Source organism: Balaenoptera acutorostrata, chromosome 18 (assembly GCF_949987535.1).
Source record: "Balaenoptera acutorostrata chromosome 18, mBalAcu1.1, whole genome shotgun sequence".
NCBI classification, from domain to species: Eukaryota; Metazoa; Chordata; class Mammalia; order Artiodactyla; family Balaenopteridae; genus Balaenoptera; species Balaenoptera acutorostrata.
In genome coordinates, this window is record NC_080081.1 from 14,427,231 (window position 1) to 14,448,688 (window position 21,458).

At 40.0% G+C, this 21,458-nt stretch overlaps 1 protein-coding gene across 3 annotated transcripts in view; it reads left to right on the top strand.

The window, feature by feature from the left end:
• The window catches only part of DZIP1 (DAZ interacting zinc finger protein 1), a 53,698-nt gene that overhangs the window by 30,151 nt on the left and 2,089 nt on the right, over window positions 1-21,458 (top strand). For 2 of the 3 annotated variants that reach the window (XM_057532872.1, XM_057532871.1), the window contains exons 12-20: window positions 861-917; window positions 3,224-3,280; window positions 8,434-8,493; window positions 12,900-13,042; window positions 16,186-16,348; window positions 16,642-16,771; window positions 17,350-17,403; window positions 18,772-18,965; window positions 20,124-20,254. In XM_057532872.1, the coding sequence (XP_057388855.1) occupies window positions 861-917; window positions 3,224-3,280; window positions 8,434-8,493; window positions 12,900-13,042; window positions 16,186-16,348; window positions 16,642-16,771; window positions 17,350-17,403; window positions 18,772-18,965; window positions 20,124-20,254 (989 nt within the window). The remainder of the gene's footprint in view (window positions 1-860; window positions 918-3,223; window positions 3,281-8,433; window positions 8,494-12,899; window positions 13,043-16,185; window positions 16,349-16,641; window positions 16,772-17,349; window positions 17,404-18,771; window positions 18,966-20,123; window positions 20,255-21,458) is intronic. The other variant, XM_057532873.1, reaches the window with a different exon arrangement.

Here is a 21,458-nt window from a genome sequence, read left to right on the forward strand (position 1 = left end):
TCGAGAAGGGGGGCTGGGAGCCAGAAGCGCAGGGTCTCCCAACACAGCGTAAAGCTTGCCTTTTGCCTGGTTTTCTTCCGAGTGATCCCAGTCTTGGTTCCTGTACATCTCAGGTTATTAAGGCATCTTTGTTTACTTGGGGGGTGACAACTGGGGATTGATAATGGGTGTATGAGCTGGGTTTCCTCCCTGTTTCTGGGGGCCACGGGAGATACGGGCATATCTCGGAAATATTGCAGGTTCAGTTCCAGACCACTGCAATAAAGCCAATAATCACAATAAAGTGAGTCACACAAATTTTTTTGGTTTCCCAGTGCATAATAAAAGTTATGTTTATGCTATACTGTAGTCTATTAAGTGTACAATAGCATTATGTCTAAAAAAATACACATACCTTTATTAAAAAATACTGTATTGCTAAAAATGCCAACCATCACCTGACAACGCAGGGTTGCCACAAACCTTCAATTGGTAAAAAATGCAGCATCTTCGAAATACAATAAAGGGCAGTAAAATGAGGTATGCCTGTACATTGACCTACACACTTGTTTCCCTCGTTTTGAGATAAAGGTTTGGGAAGGGTGGTGGTTCCCTATAACTTCTCCTGGAATAGTAAGAGTTCAGGTAGTGAGGAATAACTGTATAATTACTTAGACAGCATACATATTTGAAAAATAATTTTAGAAAAAAGTTAGCTTTAAAAGATGTATGTTAAACATCTTTTTTGGGTGAGTCGCTATATGTTGGTAAATTTCATTTATTTTTTGGGGGGGGGGGAATATTAGGATATGCACTAGCAAAATATAACCCATAGCTTGTGATTTTTGTTATTCATTTTTTTGTTGTTGTTGTTATTTCAGGGAATCCTTTAACCTGGCAAACTTTTGAATCTAAGCCAACTACCCCAACTGTACCTAGGAAGTTTCTATAATAGGCTCAGGGTTCTAAAGATATTGTTAAAGTGCTAAACCCATACATAACTTCTACTTACTATTTTTAGAGACATTTCTTTGAACATCAGTGTGTTTGGAGATTATATAATGATCTATTTTGGTTCCCAGATTTGACCTAGTTCTAAAACCCAATTTTGTAAATATCCATGTGATTTTGTGGTGATTTGGGTTAGCCATACCTATTACCTTACTATTACCTTATTATCTTACCTGTTACCTTATTTGCCTAATAAAGGAACAACTAAAAGTTTTTTGGCATCGCTGCAGTTTGTACTCTTGGATTTCCCAAGGTCATACACTGTGACCACATGACTGTGTGTGGTGGCCGCCACATTTTGGCATCACTGAGACCCGGTGCTGCAGGGTTTGACGCGATGGTCCCACCACTCCCTCACTTGAAGTCAGCTCAGCACAGCTGTCTTCCGGAGCTGTCAGGATTTGGCCAGAATCCAAAAAGACATAATCTGTACAGTTCAAAATGGACAGATTGTTTTCTTAACAATAAATAGTTGAAATATTTTTGTTTCCATTCAAGAAAGCGTGTGTACAGGATCTGAATAAGGGGGGAGAGGGCCTGCACCGAGGCCGGGCACTGAGCAACCATTCCTACGGGCCCAGGACTTGTGATGATGAAAGGACATTGATGAACGTGTTTGGGAATTTGGCACAATTGACTGGAAAGGGCTGATTGTTTTAACTGCTCAGCTGCTTCTTGAGGCCTCTTGGTGTTGCTTCTGGAAGCTGAAGAGGTTGAGAGGTGCTCAGGAGGAGAGGGTAGTTTAAGTGCCAGGAGTAGAGCTGAGGGGAGAACAGAAGCATTTCAGAGAAGTATGGAAATTTAAAAGACACTCAATTATTATTGTTTATATTTTAATTATACTTAGCACAATATTGGAACAATAATGTGTTCCAATAAAACTTTATTTACAAAAACAGGTAGGGGCTGGTATGTCCCACAGGCTGTAGTTTACCAAACCTGGATCTAGATTAGCAAGTTGCAAATGGGTTTGAAGGCCATATTTCCAGAATTGTTAGCAGTTTACCCACAGTTAGGAGTTGAACACTTTCACACTAGCCATTGTAAAGACAAAATTGTACGCCTATAGGGTACCTGAAGTTTGTGGCCAGTATTTTTTAGAATAGGATTAGAATTAAAGATCTATTCTAATGAGCTAGGGAAAGAGTCAGTAAACTAATAGATAAATAAATAAATAGTTGAGAGAGGAACCTCAGATAGGAATTGTCAAATATTGGAAGAGAGGCTGTAGAATCTAATTTTCTGAGATATTTGAAGTACAGGGTGTTCAGTCTTGCTTGAATCAGGTATACTCCTCTCTGAAGGCTGTGGCTGAATTAATGCCTTCTCACGGTGTCTTCCAGCCCAGTGATTGGGGTAGTTTTTTAAATTGGTTTATTGTACATGAATATTCATAGCAGCATTATTCATAATAGCTAAAAAGTGGAAACAACCCACATGTCCATCAACTAATGAACAGATAAATAAAACGTTATCTGTCCATACAATGGAACGTTATTTGGCCATAAAAATACATGCTGATGCTGACACATGCTACAACGTGGATGAACCTTGAAAACATGATGCTAAGTTAAAGAAGCCGATTACAGAGGACCACATATTTAATTGTATGATTCCATTTATATGAAAGGACCAGAATAGGCAAATCCATAGAGACAGAAAGTAGATCAGTGGTTGCCAGGGGCTGGGGGGAGGGAGAGATGGGGCTAATAGATAACGGGTATTTTGGGGAGGTGTACATGTGGTGAGAATGTTCAAGAATTAGATAGTGGTTACGGTTGTACAACTCTGTGACTGTATTTTTTTTAATTTAATTGAAGTATAGTTGACTTACAGTGTTGTGTTTAATTTCTGCTGTACAGCAAAGTTACTCGGTTATACATAAATATTCTTTTTCATATTCTTTTCCATTATGGATTATCACAGGGTATAGGATATAGTTCCCTGTGCTATACAGTAGGACCTTGTTGTTTATCCATCCTATATATAATAGTTTGCCTCTTTGACTATGTTAAAACCCACTGAATTGTATATTTTAAGAGGGTGAATTATATTTCAATAAGGCTGTTATTTAGAAATTGGTTTAGGTTAGTTGGTAATATCTTTGTCTTTTGTCCCTCCATTGTCTGTATGTATCTTGACTAATTTGACGAATATTTGGTTATCATCATGTTCAGGTGCTGACGCTATAATTACAGAACGCTGTGAGCTTTTTCTTTTTATGCTTTTTCAGTGAATGCCCCAGCCCCACAGACTTTGGATGCTAAGTCAAGTCTAACAATGGCACATGGTAAGTTTCAGCAAAGCCTCAGCGTTTTATGTACAGTTTCCGCCCTGAGTTAGGTAACTTATTAACTGAAAGTGCTTCTGTGTGGGGTAATTATGCAAACAAAACATTTTGGTGAATGCAAAACAGTTAATAAAACTGCAGTCTTCCTATGTAATGTTACTGTGAACTGATCATACCCACCAGTCATAAAGTATAACATGTATCTATTGCTGGGCTCACAGGTACAGATTTTAACTCTGGGTAGTACTTGGATCATTTATGATATTTGGGGGAAAGTAGTAGGTATTGGGTAAGAGGATGACTTTCTACTAGACCAGCCAACCAGCACATGCCACAGGGCATATGTGACTGTTTTTATAACTTTCAATGGGGCAGCAAGTCACCTTTTTTAAACAAACAGTTTCAGTGATTGGTTGGAAAAAAGCTAGAAAAGACATGTGATGGAAACCAAAAGAAAAAAGTAGGAACCACTGAATGAAACTGCTGCCAGGATCCAGTTCTTGGACCAGGCCACAGACTGATAATTGTTATTAACATGATCCAGTAGACAGGGTGAATATTTATAGACATGTTTTATTTTTATACAACTAAGGTGCTAACAGTTTTTATAGTATCTTTTTAATATATTGTTTTCCTATGGTCTGCTGTATATTAAATGAATTAAGATGGGAGGGGGACGACCTTTTTCCTGTCTTACCTACAAATGCTTCTGGAATCTAATGATTACTTCATTCCACTTTTCTTTTTACCCTTTTAGTTAGGACTTAAATCCATGGTCAGTCGAGTTGGACTTTTTTGTCTTCATAAATATTTCGGTCCATATATCATAGCCTTTTGTAATTATCCTTTTTACTCACTGACTGACTCATGAAGTGTTTATTGCCCCTTATTTATTTCCTAAGATCATTTCAGGTGGATCGGTTCCCTTTGGCATGTGTTTATAATACGTAATGCATAAATTCTTCACATATTGGATGTTATTATTTACAAGTGTTTAGAACATGCAGGGTTTTTTCCTTTGAGCCAGTAACAGAGATAAAATGTATGTATGACCTATAGAAACTTTCTTTAATATTGAATATATGAGAAAATTATCTCTGGCAATTATTCTCTATTCATTTTATTTATGTCAGGTCTAAAGTCTCTCTGTTGCCTCCTTTTTTAAGGTTGATTTTTTTTTCCACTCTTTTTTAGATTCTGTTCCCATATAGGTCCATTACAGAGTACTGAATAGAGTTCCCTGTGCTGTTCAGTAGTAGGGTTGATTTTCATAAGGCATTGCTGGCTACTTCTTTTTTGTACCTCAACACGTGTTTTAGTTTCTTTCGTTTCCCACCTTGTTCTCATTAGCCTCCTATCTGGCATTACACGAGGGCCATATTTTCTTCGTTTTATATTTTTGGTACCCAATAAAAGCCGCACACAGTGGACGTGCAATGCTGTCTGGGGCTGATTCCAGGGTCCTGACAAATCTGTCAGTCCTAGAGCACTGCGTTCTGTCTGGACCCTGGCCTGAATCAGCCATGCCCCCTTGCTGGCATCTGTTGGGACTGAAATGCTCGTTTTAAATGCCAGCCAGACCTGGCACGAGGCCCACAGCCCTTGGATTGGGATCAAAGCTGGTTTGTGAGCATCTCAATGGGCAGGAGCAGAGGAGGAGGCTTGGCGGCGGCCCACTGCCTGGCCACCCCCAGCTGTGGCAGCTTCCCCAGGTGCTGGGGGGCAGGAGCACAGGGAGCGTTGGTCACGTATCGCACAGCATTAATTAGCCCAACTTCCTCTCTGTCTTTCCTTTTGTTCTAGCTCAAAGCTTGATGAGGTCCTTTACCATGAAAAATCTCATGATTACTCACCGGCTGAGGTTGGGTTCCCTGAGACACAGACTCTGGGCTGGAGGTTTGCGGGTGCTATTTGGGCAGCGCTCTCAGACAACACCTGTGAGAGAAGCAGGGTTGGGCGTTAAAGGGATGTTGATCCCAGATGCAGCTGTAGCGGAGGCCTCAGCAGGTCTGACCGGGGGGCTTTAGAGCTGGGATGGGCACTTTGGAATTTTCCTGGATTGAGGCCATCAGTTATAAGACATGGGTTGCCCCAGGGAGGGGGCATGCTCCTTTCAGCTGAGACAAAGCAAAAAGTAGGAGCAAAAGGTGGCAGGAAAGCACTGGATGTGAATTATTGGTGCAGACGAATTGTTTGGCTGAGCATAGAGTATGCAAAAGAGATTTGAGGGACAGGTTTCTTGAGGTTGTTCGTGGCAACCACTGAGCGCTGGGCTGAAGCTGTTTGGGTCATCCTTGTGGCATCTTGTAGCTGCTGAACGTTCTGAGGCTGAGCATGGCAGGATTGGAGAGCTGGGCTGCGGGAAGCTTAGCCTGACCGACGCGTTCAAAGAACCTGAGCTGGGAGATCAGTTGGGTATGTTAGAAATAGTCTAAGAGATTCCTCACCTAGGAATTGGGTTGTGGTGATGAAACAGAAGGAAGTGGACGTAACAGCGGTTCCGTGGGATTGGTGGAAAGGCTGTGCAGGTGATTGGGGGCCGAAGGTGAGAGAAGGCTCAGAACATGATGAGCTCAGGTACTGGGTGGACGGTGGTGCCATTCAGAAAATTCCAGAAGACAAACCCAGCAGCACCAGTAGGGAAGCACTGGGGCTTCGTGGCCAAGAGCCTGGAGTTTGGAAGCAGACAGTCTGGATTCACGGTTGACTCATGAAACTGTAGGGGCCTAGGTTTCCTTACCTGCCAAATGGGGAGAAGAGTCTTGGCTACTTCAGTGGGCTGCAATAAGCGCAGAATGAAGCATGGCCTTTGGAGCAAAAGCCACTGAGCAAGCACTGGCTAACCGTTAGCTTCTAGGGTAGGGGTGATGAAGTCCAACAAAGTCAGCCAGTGGAGAGAGGGCTTGGTGGAAGGTCTGGGAGTTTTTCTTCTGGAGGTAATGGTGGGAGACCGACATAAGGATTTTTCTGGAGGCCTTTGGCAAGTTCGGGGGGGAAACTCAAGCCTCCAAGAGTTTCAGCTCTCACCCTGGAGCTCTCAGCTCAGGGCAGGAACTGGAGGCTGGACCTGTGGCTTATAAAGCATGAGAATGGCAGGCCTCCCCTCCCAGTTTGGGACATCAGTCTGCTTTGGGAGCTGGGGTCTGGTCAACCTCACTTCCTCAGCCTTTATTATTATAGGAGCCCAGGTTCGGGAATCTGCCCCTCCTCCGCCTTCTGCATCGCTGCAGGAAATGTCAGATTTTGACACTTAATCCTGACTCAATAGAGATAAGCCATAGGATTATCCCTGTAATATAATGATAATAAAATGCATATGATGATTTTGTAAAATTTTATTAAACTTTTCCTCATAACTTTATTCTTGTCATTTTCATAAAGTACAATAAAATATAGACCATGTGATTTAAAAAAATGAGATTAGCTTAATCCTCCTAAAACCTGTTTTCAGCAGTTCAAACTAGTAGAATAGTCTGTTTGTATAACTTTATTTTTTAAATTTTTAAATTTTTTATTGAGGTATAGTTGACATATAACATATTAATTTCAGGTGTACAGTATAATGATTTGACATTTGTATCTGCTGCAAAATGATCACCACAATAAGTCTAGTTAACAGCCATTGCCACACATAGGTACACATTTTTTTTCTTTATTTGTATAACTTTAAAATCTTGATGCTGAATAACAAATATGAAAGCACCTTTTTGGTGTTCAGCAGTTGTGTTACATGGATGGAATTACATGCTCCTTTGCGGGGCCATGTTTACATTTCAGAATTAAAGTGGACTCCTATTTATTAATAGGCTGTGTTCCGAAAGTTCATTTGAAAGTAGTTTAAAATGCATTTCTCCCATACAGTCAATGTCAGATATGTTGAGTAGATTGCTGAACAAGCTGTAAGAGCCTATTTCTAAACACCTAAATATAATACATATTTATTTGTATATTCCTATTATATGTATATGTGTGTGCATGTGTATATTTGTATATGCCTAAAATAGAGAATCAGAAACACCCTTTAGTAAATTAAAAGCCAGACCTTCTAAGTAGGAGATAGTAAATCCGAGGTAATACGTGCAAAGGTCTTAGATCTGTGCCTGGCAGCCCGGTGAGCACTCAGGAATTGTTGCTATTACTACCCTCCCCAGTCGCCCACCCTGGGGTCTGGTGGCAGGATGAAATGACCCCCGTTTTGTGGGAGCAGGTGGAGAGCTTTCTGGACAGGTGCCCCATGTCAGTCTCCAGGCTGAAGATGAGGGGCCCAGGCACCTCCTAAGTCAGACTTTTGGTTGCATTTCATTCTGTGCCTAATGCCTGACTGCTGTGGTTAGTTAGACCTTCAGCCAAGACCTGACCTTCTCCATGAAGGAGCTTTCCCTCTGTTGATCGGATGGGGTTTGCTTTATCCGTGCTGCCTGCGGGTTTCCTTGTGTGGGCACAGTGACGTTTCCCTGGGAAGTCACCCGGAAGCCTCTTCTCCGCCGGCCACTGTTCTGGGGTGGGGTTTGGGAAAGCCCATCTTCGTTTCTCATCTCCTCAGCTTCACCCTGCTGACTCTCTGGGAGCAGAACTAGGTCTTGAAACGTGGTTTAGGGACACGAAGGTGTATAAGAATGGGTCTTAGTCTGCTGCTGACCCCAGGGTACCTCTCCTTGCCTTTTTACCATTCTGGTCCTTCCACTTGAAGACCCTGGGGCTGGCAAGAAGTGGGAATCCCAGGGCCCTAGGAATTTTTTATGTTTTTATCTTTGGAAATTGAATATTTTCAATAATTTTCTATCTAGCCACCTGGTCAAGATACAAGGAAAATATTTTTAGGGATAAGTGAAGAAGATCTTTTGCAGTTGTGTTCTTGTGCCTTAAAAAAATCATGTCTGGCATTAAGTTGATGAGCAATAAATTTTAACTTTATTATTTAAAATGTAATTTCCTGACAGTGGAGTTAACAGAAAATACGTAGCAAGGGAAGATACTATGGAAAAGCGGCCAGCTTTAACTGGCTGCCTTAATATTTTTTTCCCAGTAAATTCTTGCTATTTTCGGCATGGTTAAAATACTGTGGAACTATATCTTTCAAAATTGTTTGAAAGGAACTAATTTTACTTTGCTGTCATCCTATTTGTACTGTTCTTATTTTTCCTCATTAATAGAACAGGCATTCTCATCGCACATACTGGAACCAATAGAAGAACTTTCAGAGGAAGAAAAAGGTAACAAAGAGCTTGATCAGGGTTTATATCTGCATCAACCACATTTAGATGCTAAACCCCAAGCCTTGGAAGTATGATTCAGTGGTTTTTATCATAGTGTATCAAAATTAGGGAAGACATTTAGGTTTGGATTACATTTTCAATCCACATGTAGTATTCTGTCATCCTGTTCCCCTAATGTGCTGTTATATTTTTCCCCCGCTTTACTGTTTCTTAGTATATGAATAAGAAATTTCCTGTGTCAGTGAACTTGAAAAAATATTTTAAGCCTTTATGTCAATGCAGAGATTTTTTGATCAGATGACAAGTCGACACAGTTGTGTGGCAGATTATACAAAAATATTCGTATCACAGTAGTTATTTCTCATGCCCTGAATCTATGAAATGAATAGGTGAAGTGCCCATTTCAAAAATTGCTTTTAATAGCAAGGAAGGCATAATGTCTAAGCTCTGAATGTGGAATATTTACATGCAGAATATCTTAATGGCAGAATTTGGGAGCTGTTACAGGTTTGGGGAGATAATTAAAATTATTACTGCTTCCTCATTTTATTTGGTAGTAATAATAAAACTTATTTTCTATCAACTAATCTTTGAAGCTTATGAATATTTATTTACATTATTAAGAATATTTTCTAATGCTAGATTTATCCTAAAACAATTATGTTTGAATCAGTTTATCATAATTTTCTCCTTAGTAATAATAATGCTTTACCATATTTCACTTCTTTAGGAGAAAGCAAATTGTTAATATTTACATGGGCTCTGGTTTTGTCATTTTTGTTAGGAAGAGAAGTAAAATTATATGTTCTAATATGTAAATTCTTGATATTTGTTATAACTTCTTATGTGTTCTCTAGACTTTTTCCAATTTTTTTGTTTGTTTGTACAAGGCTACAAATTGAGAAGGGACTACATCAGGCATATCTGTAACATCTACATGATGTGTATTTTCATTTTACTTGCATGTAACCTGCTTTCTCTCTCCTACATAAGTATCATTTACTGATGTCTGGAACACAAAATCCCTTGTTCTCAGAAGAATCTATGAAATGTGTCAGGAGGTTCATAGATAGGGTCCACAATTTTGAAACTGGAATCTCAAGTCATATAGTTCACACTCATTTAAAAACCGAGTCAGCTGGTTTCCAAGAGGAATCCTGATTTGTCCGTCATCCCCATTTCAGTTCCAGGTTTCACCCACTGCATATTCTGCCTGTGTGTTTCTTTTAGAATTCTACCTAGACAATGTTAAGGCCTGAGTTAGGGATCGTTGACAGCAAACACCATCATCGGCTGTTGCCACATTTAGGGAGCTGAGTTGGGAAAGAAAATAATCTTTGCCACCCTCCACGTGTTCAGACACAGCTCTGGTGAGGGATGGGAAAGTGCTGAGGACCGCTGAGAAGAGCCGAGTCCCAGCGCACTGTCACAGAAACCAGCGACCCCATCTTTCTAGTGCCTCCGTGGAGCCAGCATGCTGGCAGGAGATTAATTGCCATCAATAAATTCCTCAGCTTGTACAAACACTTGCACACAAATGCCTGTGCAGATAAATCTTAGCAATGGTTTGCAAACACAGTACAACTTTTTACCAAGAAGTAACTCATATGAGACTATTTCTTCATCCTTACTTTCTGACAGTTGTGTCGAGGCTGACTTGATCTTGCTGTTCTGTAGGATGTTAGAATGTGAGGGCCAGGAGGGATCTTAGGGGCTATTTTATTTTTCAGAAACTTGAAATATGGGGGGATCAGGAGCTTGCTCCAGGTCGTCGAGTTTAATTAGTGACAGTGCTGGAACTAAAGTCCACGTTTTCTGTTTTCCGTAGTTTAATGCAAAGAACAAAGAGATGGAGGAAGGCAAACTGGTCCAGCCTTTGCAGGACTGGCTGGGTGGCCTTTGGGGAAGTCTCTTTACCTCTGGCTTTAGAGTCCTCGTGTGAATAATGAGGAGATTGAGTACTAGATGATCAAGTCCCCTCCAACTCAGAAATTCTGTTGTGTTTTGCTTCGTTTTGCTTTTTGTGCATTTGTTCGTTTTGTTTTTTTACTACTTGCTTTGCGCTACAATTATTTGCTTACCATAAATGGTGTGTTGTAAGTCTGATGTAACTGATCACACGTGTGGGCTGTCGTGCATTAGTCTGGCCATCTGCTTGGGCATGCTTTAAAATTTTTAATTAGAGGAAGTGCTGATCTCTAGAATATTTTGTCTTGTTGATCTTGGTGAGCAATACGTGCTTTATATAAAATCTTCAGCTCTGATTGTCTTTCAAGTAATTCATTTCACCTTTACATAAAAACTTTATTATTATTTTTTCCTATCCACTCTACCTTCTTTCTCTCGCTTCTGTCGGCCAGCCCCAGCCTTGTAAGAGTTCTTCCTATCAAGGGTTTTCTAATTATTCACAAATGGCTTTCCAAAGCTAGCACAAACATGTAAAGGGAATTTGAGGACAGAGGGAAATGTTTAATCTTCCGTCATTTGGGGGAACTTGGACGTCAAAATGAACTTGTCTTCAAGGGTTAAGGGTGAACCCAGACCAATCCGCAGATGAATTCAGTTACTGCCATCAAAGGCCTTGCAACTCTTCTAGACCAGCCAGTCCATCTGGGCATCACTTGACCCCTGCATGTGGCCCCGTAACCCAGAGCCTCTCTTCAAGCTGTGCTTCTGTGTCATTCCTTATATCTGAGATGCTGGCCAAAGAATTTTCTTTGCCTAATTGGGGTGGGAGGTGCATCTATTTCAATGGTAGCTCCATGACTTCCAGGTTCTCTCCTGGTACCTCCTTTTACTTTTAGCCCCAGACAGTTGCCGACTTGATGGCCAACCAGCAACCAAAGCCAGTGACAGCCGTGGCTGCAGCTAAACCCTCTAGATTCTGATGGATTCAGTTCCTAGGACAGAAGTGTTTTTTCTGTGTGTGTGTTTTCAGAATAGTGGAAAAACATGGGTGGGAAAACAACAGCATGAATGCTGATAATATAAAGTTTAAGATTACTTCCGATTTTTATTCATATAGAATCACATAAAATTTCATAATTTTGATTTAGCAAGCCACCGAAGCAAAGTATAGAAAAGCATCATCATGCAGGATTTTCCCTCCTATTTAATGTACAAATAGTAATTTGACCAATTTTGCCTTCAACAAAACTGTTAATTAATGAACAGAAATATTCTTTACTACTGGACTTGACTAGTATTTAGAAAACATCTTAACCAAAAGGCATATTTCCAAGATCTTCTGCAAATCCACATGCCATCAGAACCTAAAAATTCCATCTGCTGAGGTGGGTAAGACCATGGAACAATGAAGTATCTGTGAGGACCCGCCTGCAGCCCCAGACCTAGGCAGTGGCATTTGGTGCCCCCTTCTTTGGGTGAAATTCTTTCGTTAGGAGAATAGACTTCCAAATGATAATAGAACCATTGTCACATTCTCCCAGATCTGCCTTTGGATGTTCACTAAGGGTCTCAACTGCCTAGCACTGAGTCTGTTTCCTTGAGCCTTCAGTTTCCTTTGACATAAGGACTCAGTTCTTCAAGGTCATTGTAATCATGCCCCTTTCTCCAAACCCTCTTAAATTAGACATTTTTGGGGAGGGAATAAAAGGAATAAGGAAGGAAACATTAGGAGAATCTGGCCTGTTATTTTTCTTTGTTTTTAATTATAGGTTGTTTTAAGCAAAATATACTTTTCCTAAGACTTTTTTTAATTTCATTTTCATTTTGGTAAGTATTTTGAGAGGGATAATAATCTTCACATTTTGAAATTTTATGTGAACTTAACCTCCACTAAATTTATTATATAAAAACTTAATTATTTAAAAGACATAGGGCTTTTTCTTCATTAAATGATACCTAAATTCTAACTGAATTTAGGAGTAATGAATTCTTGAGGAAGTAGTAAAAGTAATTTTAGGATAAAACATTAAACTTCTAAATAAGTTTTTTCGATTTTGCTTCTCTAGAGACGTATTTCTCACATTATTTATCTAGCTATAATTTGATTAAGTGATCAAGAAAAAGTCTTTAAAGATACTGAAGTTTTGAAGCAAACTTAAGGTAGTTTTTTTTTTTAAATAGCATTACTTGACTCTTTATTTTTATTTATTCTTTTAACATCTTTATTGGAGTATAATTGCTTTACAATGGTGTATTAGTTTCTGCTGTATAACAAAGTGAATCAGCTATACATATACATATATCCCCATAAGGTAGTTTTAAAAGCTACAGTACTTAAGCATTATATATTGTGCTGAATGACTGAACTATTCAAAAACTTTAAAACATTATAAATGCTTGCTTGCTGTTTAGAAGTTGTGTTTTGCCATTTTCTGCTTAGAGGTTTAATGTATTTGTTTAATTCCTTTTTAATATGTTATAAAAACTTATTTCAGGAAAGGAAAATGAACAGAAATTAAATAACAACAAGATACATTTAAGGAAAACTTTGAAGAATAACCCTTCCCTCACTAGGGAAATAAGAACAGTCTTGGAGCAGAGTTTGGTGGAGAAACTGGAAACCTTGGGGATTAATGCAGTAAGTTCACCCACTTTGGGAATATTTGCTGTTTTGTCTTGTTTGGCTGCACCACGTGGCTTGCGGGATCTTAGTTCCCCGATCAGGGATCGAACCTGGGCCATGGCAGTGAAAGCGCAGAGTCCTAACCACTGGACTGCCAGGGAATTCCCTATTTTGTTTTCTAAATAAGAAAAGATCAGAGAAGAGAAGAAGGCATGTCAGTTCTGTCACATGTGGAGATCGGAGGCTAATGTGACATGATTCATTAAACACTTTAGCTGGCATTCACTGTGTGCCTGGCACCTTTCAGAGAGCTTTCCAAATAGTAACTCATTTAAACATAGAAACTAATCTCTTAGGTAGGTGACAGTATCATCTGTATTTTACAGAGAGGTGAAGTAACTTGCTTCAGGTCACACGTTCGTGATGAAGGAGCCAGGGTTTGCATCCAGGCAGTTACAGGGCTGCTTACATTCTGATGTTAACTCCGAATTATTGCCTGTTACAAAATCAGCACTTAAGCTACCCTTATTAAATGAATGGATGAATGAATTGTATTTCACATTGTTGCCAGATTGAATCGTTCTGTACATCATGTTATATATACTCTTTGCTTTTTACATTTTTCATTGCATACATAAAATACACAAACTTAATTGAACAACCTGAATTTATATACCTGTGTGTGTATATGTGTATATACATCACATGTGCATATATGTATGTATATGCAAAAGTATGTATGTGCGTGGAATATGCACAGATATGTGCACATGTACATGTGTGCATACATGCATGCAATGCATGTATGTTTATGTGTGGCTGTGTGTAGTGTGTTTGTGTATGCAGGTCAGTGTGTATATGCACGTGTGTGGATATTGTGTATACGTGTGTGTATGCCCAAATCTGTGTATGTATATATGTATACATGTATATACACATGTGCATGCATTTGTGTGTATCTGAATGTATGTGTTATATACACATATACGTGTGTATATAGATTTGTATGTACATGTGGGGGAGGGTTGTGTGTATGATCTGTAACCACCACCCAGATCAAGAAAGAGATCCATCATTTCCAATACCCTAGAAGACTCTCTTTGCTTTCCTTAGTCAGTATAACTCCGTACTCCCCAGCCAGAGGTAATGGCTATTCTGACTTAGTTTTTTTTTGTTCTTGAACCTCATAGGAGTGGCATCCTACACTGTGTTTTATTTTGTGTCACTTCTTTTGCTTATGATTTTTTCTGTAAGATTCATACTTACTGTTTCATTTAGCAGTAGTTTGTGGTATAGTATTCCATTGTATGAATATACAACATTTTATCTATTCTCCTGTTGATAGACATTTGGATTTTCAGTTTGGGGCTCTTTTTGGCCATTACATTCTTGTACATGTCTTTTGGTGGACATAGGCATTCCTTTCTCTTGGATGTATATTTAGGAATGAAATTGCTGAGTCTAAGAGTATACATGTTTAGTTTTAATAGGTGTAGCCAAATAATTTTCCAAAGTGTAAAAGTTCACACTGTCCCTATCAGTGTGTGAGAGTTCCAGTTCCAGTCTGCATATGGTTTTGGGGTTATATATTTTATTTGGGACATTTCCTTTTATCCTAAGATTATAAAAACACGCTATATTTTTTTCCTAATGCTTACATAGTTTTTTTGTTTGTTTACTTCTTTTGTCTATCTGGCCTTTAACAATTAAGTTTGGAAACAATGAGTTGGAGATCTAACCTTATTTCCAGTTGGATCAGTTGTCTCAATACCTTTCGTTGAGTAATCCACCCTTTCCTCGTTTGTTCGAAATAGCAGTTTTATCATATAGGACATTTTTACATACATTTGGATTTATTTTTGGACTTTCAACGGTTCTGCCCTTTCAACTATTTTTTGTATTCCTTTGCTAACACCATACTGGTTTAATTTTAGTAACTTTGTCCTGTACTTTAGTATCTGTTATAGGTCATGCCTTTTTCATTAGTCTTACTTCAAAAGTTTCTTGGCAGTTCTTCTATATTTTGTTTTCCAGTGAACTTTAGAAACAGCTGCTGCAGTTCCAGAATAACCCCTGTGGGGATTCTGATTGGAATTGCCTTAAATTTTGTGTATTATTTAGGAAGAACTGACATTTGTACAGTATTGGGTCTTTCCATCCAGCTGCAGGGTACAGGAAGATATATTGAACACCTGCTCACACAAACAGGTGGTAGATCCATAATGACAGATTGTAGGATGTGAAATGAAGGAAAAGTAGAGGGGAATGAATAACTGAGGTCAGAGAAAACTTCTTCTTGGAGGTGGCAGATGATCTGATGATGGAGATTTCTGTCCTGGGCAACTGGGTGGGTGGTGGAGCCGCTTCCTGGGATGGGGAAGACTGAGGGGAATGGTGGGGAGGAGATGGGGGTGTGTATGTGACACTGACATTGAATAAATGAATAAATAGGTCTTTAACTGGTTTTCTTCTGTCTAGATACCCTTCAAATCCAAAAGTATTTTCTCAAATCACCTCTTAAATTATGGCATTTTCCTAATTGAAAACCTCTGAGGATTTTCTCTTACCTGTGGAATAACCAACCTTTAAGCTTTTCATTTTGGCATCAGTCTCCTTTTCTGCTCTCCTCACCCATTCCTCTGTAGCATTAACCACTAGACATGCCTTGACTGTTTCTATCCCATTGCCTGCCTTTCCCACAAGGTGATCCCACCCATCTGGAACACTCCCTCTTTCTACTTGTTTCACTCCACCCATCCTTCAGGCACAGCCCATCCTCCCCCTTAAGGCTTCTTGGCCCAGTGGGGCCTCTGACAGCCCCTCTCCCTGAATTCCTCTAGCCCTTGTGGACTCATTCGGTCCTTGTCACACACCTTGCACTGTTGGTTAATCAGTCACACACACGCCTTCCGTGCATTTGGTCCTGGCCCCTACAGCCCCGTACCTTAACCAGTCACGTACAATCATACATACACGTTATGTGTCCCACTGCACCGTGAGCTCCTTTTGGCACCGGGACCGTGTGTCATATGTCAGGGCATCCCCCACCTTACATGCAGCAGTAAGGACGAAAGGTTGGCATGGTTAATGCTGACAAATGTCCATGAAATGAAAAACATCCCAGGATAATTGATTAACTTAACATTTTATTCCTTCAGGATATACGCGGTATTCCAAGTGACCACTTGAACAGAGTGCTAAGAACCATGGAATCAGCAAGACATGAGCGAGAAAGACAAATACCTAACATTCAGCAAATTCGTGAATTCCTTGAACGTCAGGTCAGGTGTAAAACTGAGGAGAGAACACTACTGTCCACAGGTAAGCCTGCTACCAACTGCCATTTCATTTCTGCAGATGGGAGCAAAATAGAACAACCGTTTCAAAATTTTAAATGGTTCACAAACCTTGGAACTTAACTGGCAACTCTATTATTGTTTGAACCATTAAATGTTGGGTCTTAGATTGTGTTTTTTACATTAAAAACCCCCTGTAGTGTGGAGTCTAGACCCTTGAGACAGGCTTGTTCGTTTCAGTGCCAGCATAGACAGTATTGTAGTATTTTATTCTGCTTTTCACGTCATGGAGACTCAAGAATGACACTACTATTCCAGACAGGTACAGTACTTCTCAAGTGGACACCCTTTCAACTGGAGAAATACCCAAAGCAATACATCTTCCTCCCAAAAGCAGACAGTTGGTTAGACAAAGACCTGTTTTTACCGATAGGACATCTGTTCCAAAGTGAGTATTTTCAAGCCTAAAATTTTTTTATTAACGTTCGTCTCAGTCAGCTCGGGCCGCCATAACAAACTACCATAGACTGGGTGGCTTAAACAACAGAAATTTATTCTCTTACACTTCTGGAGGCTGGAAGCTTGAGATCAGGGTGCTGGCACAGTCAGGTTCTGGTGAGGCTTCTCTTCCAGGACTCGCAGACGGCCACCCTCTCACTGTGTCCTCACATGCCAGGGAGAGCAAGAGAGCCCTAGTCTCTCTTCGTCTTCTTACAAGGACACTAATTTCTTCATGTGGGCCCCATCCTCATGACCTCATCGAAACCTAATCACCCCATCTCCAGATACCATCACACTGAGGGTTAGGGCTTCAACATATGAATTTTAGGGGGCCGCAAACATTCAGCCCACAGCAACGTTTGACCCAACAGAGAATCACACTTGGAATGCTTACCCGTCTCTCGTTGTCTCAGGGAGATTTGCTGCTGCTCACCCTTTAATAAAGCAAAAATCACCAATTCCATAGAAATCTATTTTAAATGACATTATTCACTTACACCAGAAATATTTTTCTCTTGCTTTTAGAGTTAAGAAAAATATCACAGAAGATCATTTTCCCAGAAAGTCTTCAACTATTGCGTGAGTACTGAGGGAGCAGGGGGTGGTGATGTTTAAAAATTCTTTTCACTGAACACTTCTTTCCTTGTAAATTAGTATGTTCATTGTGGTTCACTAGAGCCATAATTAGTACACATCATATTTAATCTGTGATTCCTTTGTTACATCTTTTTTTCTTTATCAGATATTACCTGGGTCAACAGCACTTATCCCTTGTGGCCTCCATTAACAAGTGGGACCACACCTGAGTCATTCTGTTATTTTTTTCCCCCAACTGCCCACCTCCCGCCCAGTGTCTAGTAATGTTCGATAAATGCGTGATGTTGCTTTTTAATGGCTGGATCCATGATAGTGTAGCCGGATGATATTTTAGTGTTCTAGCTCGTTGTGGAAGTTGATAATGGCCCTAGACCTTACTCTCTTAGGCTCTCTTATGATACTAAGAACCCTAGCTCAGTCATTCCTTAACTGTGTGACACTGATTCAGTTGCTTGCCTGTTAAAAAGGCTCTGTTTTCTTACCTGTAATATGGGATGATGCTACCTTTTTCACAGGATAGTTCTACAAATTAAATGAGAACATATGAAAAGGGCTCAGCCTCAGTACTTGGCACATGTGGGTACTCAATAAATTGTAGGTATATTATTGTTATTAATTGAGTAAAACTAATTTTATAATAATTGAATTCAGCATCATTGACTTGTTCTGGCGATATTGATGCTTTATTTCTTCATTAAGGCATTTTGTATATATACTAGAGACAGAATAAATATATTAAAGACAGTATAAATAATAATTCACCCTTCAAAAGTACTTTTCATGTACATAATCTCATGGGAAGAGCCTTATTTCACGGGATGTAGTGTAACTGAACGTTGTGTGGAATTTAGGTGCTCAATGAATATTTTTTAAATGAGTGAATACCACTCTGAATTTCTGTTTCACTTTAAAATGGGGTGATAATTCACGTGACGATACAAATGAGATTACGTATGTATGTAAAAGTCCTTTGTAGGGTGCCGTGTAAAGGTAAGCCATAAGTAATGACACTATTTTAAAAGATGACATCGTTTTATTGCAAAAATATTTTTTTCCACTGTGAAATATTTTTCTCAGGTGTGTGAAAACCAATATTAAGAATATACAAATTTGGGCTTCGAGGAGTAATGTCCTAACTTCAGCACATTTTGTTAAATACGCTAGGTGGCTGGCAGGTCTGGATTTGAAATGACTCTTCGGCCTTTTGTGGCCCTGGCTGCCATCTTGTTCTGTGGCCACGTGGGTGTCTGTTATGCTCTCTGGAGAAAATTCCCACTGCTTTAAGGGACACATGGTAAATCCTGAAACTTAGGGAAACAGCGTCCCCTATTTGGGTTTTGATTTGTTTAGGACCCCTCCCTTCAGTTCAGAGGAAGAGCTGGATGATGAGGACCTCCTCCAGGCCTGTGCCTCGCCAGACTTACTTCCTGTGCTGTCATCTAAAAGCAACAAGAGTAGCTTTGGAAGGAACACCGTCAAAAGTGACACTGACTGGACCGAGGGAAGTGAAATTGAGGACTCTGCTATTTCTCCCAAGCCCACAGGTAAGCTTTTGTTATTGAAAATCCCTCTGGAAATTTTGTTTAGGACAGTGGCTCTCACCTGGGGGCACCAAGCCCTGGGAGTCAGAGCTGAGAAAGTGCCCGAGGAAAGGATGGGGCTCATCCAAAAGCTGCTGCCGCCTAAGGAAAATGGACAGCGCTTAGCAGGTAATTGATGTTCAAGTGGAAGGAGAGGAAGGGGTTGGGGGTGCCTGGATGTATTCGTAACAAATATAAGGGCTGCTGTAACGAACTACCACATGCTGTGTGGCTTAAACTACAGAAACTTACTGACAGGAGCTGGAAGGCCAAAATCAAGGTGGCAAGGTTGGTTCTTTTTGAGGGCTGTGAGGAGAGGATCTAGTCTGTGCCTCTGTCCTTGGCTTGTAGATGGCTATCTCCTCCCTGTGTCTGGTCACACTGACTTTCTCTGTGCGTGCATCTATGTCCAAATTTTCTGCTTTTATAAGGATACCAGTCATATTGGATTAGGGTCCACCCTAATGACCTCACCTTAACTTGATTATCTCTTTAAAGGTCCTACCTCCAAATAAGGTCACATTCTGAGGTAATGGGGGTAAGGACTTCAACATACGCATTTGGGACACGATTCAACCCCTAACACTGGGTGACCTTGAGAATAACTGTTCTAATACACTGTGCTGCCTTTTGGATATGAGGAAATCCTAAAAGAACATAAGGTCCAAGTCGGTAACTGCTGATAATTTGCTAAGGAGAAGTGACGCTGAAGGGTCATTTTTTTTTAAAAAAAGAAATTCTGTTTAGTGCAATTTAAAAATTATATATTTTAAACATATCACATATCATTAGTTTATTGTATATAATTTGTATATACCATGTATTTATATAATTATGTAAAATATAACTAATCATTTAAAAACAACTGGTTTTGAAAACAATATATGAATATCCCATTCATGCAGGCTGCCTCACTGAAATTAAAGTTTCTGACCATGTACTTGAATGAGACCATCCTTCTTTGATTTAAAAATTTTATTCTTCTAGTCTAGAGGAACATGATTTCTTTAAAGGAAGTATTTGCAAAGCTTAGACTCTCTCAAATTGTTTGTAAGGTTATTTTGGAACTGAAGATAAATATAATGTTTTTTAAACTTTACCTATTTTCTATGGGTCCTATAGGAACCTCCATTAAAACATTAACTGGAAAAGTTGAAAAGACAGTTTCAAATCACAGAAGCATGAATAAGCCAGTTGGTGGGCTTAATGTTGCTGAGGCATTCATCAAAAAAGCACAAAAAGAAGATCTAAAGGTGATATCACTTTTACTTGCTAAGCATATACAAATTCATCTTTTAATGAATATACCTTAATAATTGTATTTTTTACAGTGAAATGTAAAACAAATATAATTATTTAGTATAGTAGAGGTTGAGATTTTTACATTGTCTTGCTTTCAGTATATTTCTTCCTGTTCCATAGAGAATCAAAGATATTGAAAGGATAACTGGTAATAATACATCCTATGCTTATCAAGTTTTACAGGTTTTCACAATCCTGTCACGTATATCATTTGACGTTTGCAGATATTAGGTAGTTTGTTCACAGAAACTTGTGACTGATTACAATCTGGGGACTTCAGATCTGAGTCTAGGAACCTTTCTGCCACCGTGGCGAGACCTGGAAGTGAAATAGGGACTTTCAGGGTTGGGAGCCAGAGTCGGTGGAGAGACGCTTCAGGTCCATGACCCAAGCACAGGGCAAAGCCAAGCTCCCCTCCCCGAGTGGAGGAGAGGCCCTGACACGCTCCAAGGTCCCACACCAGGCACCGGAAGTGCTTCTGTGGTCAGAGACCTGGGCAGGCTCGTCTGTGTTGATGGGGTCTGCCAGGAGTAGTTGCTCTTTTCTTAATTTTTCCCTTGAATTAGATTTCATTCTTCCCCTGCTCACCTGTGGGATCCAGAGCATTTCGTCAAACTACGTTCGTAAGTTAGTGCCATTTGTGTTACACAGCCAAAAATGACAAAAAGTCACAAAAGGTCAAGAGAGAGCCGCCGCGTCTTCCTTAGAAGGGGCGCCGGAGAAACACGCGCTCCTTTAGGTCAGGGCCGTCTCTGCAGGGCCCTCATGTGATGTCTCCTGCAGTTAAATGTCTTAGTATCCCAGAGGTAAGAGCCCCAGAGCCGGCCTAGCTGCTCCTTGGGGACCATCCTGACTTGACTTCTACAATGTAGTGTTCCTGGAATTTGCTAAATTCATGATTGCTGAGTAGGAAACGTTCATTTCCACAGCAAGGAACAGAAAAAGAGGTGATTCCCTCTGCTTCCAAAGCACAGATTTCCAAATCCGTTTCATTTCCCCTCCAGAGATGACCAAATGACCAGATTGGGGGATCCTTTGAGGCTCCCGGCTTCTCATCATTTAGTGTCAGCGGCTCAGTCTGGCCAACAAAGTGGTCAGGGGGCTCTAACACGCACAGTTTCTTTAGGAAACATCCATTATTCTCCACGTATTTTT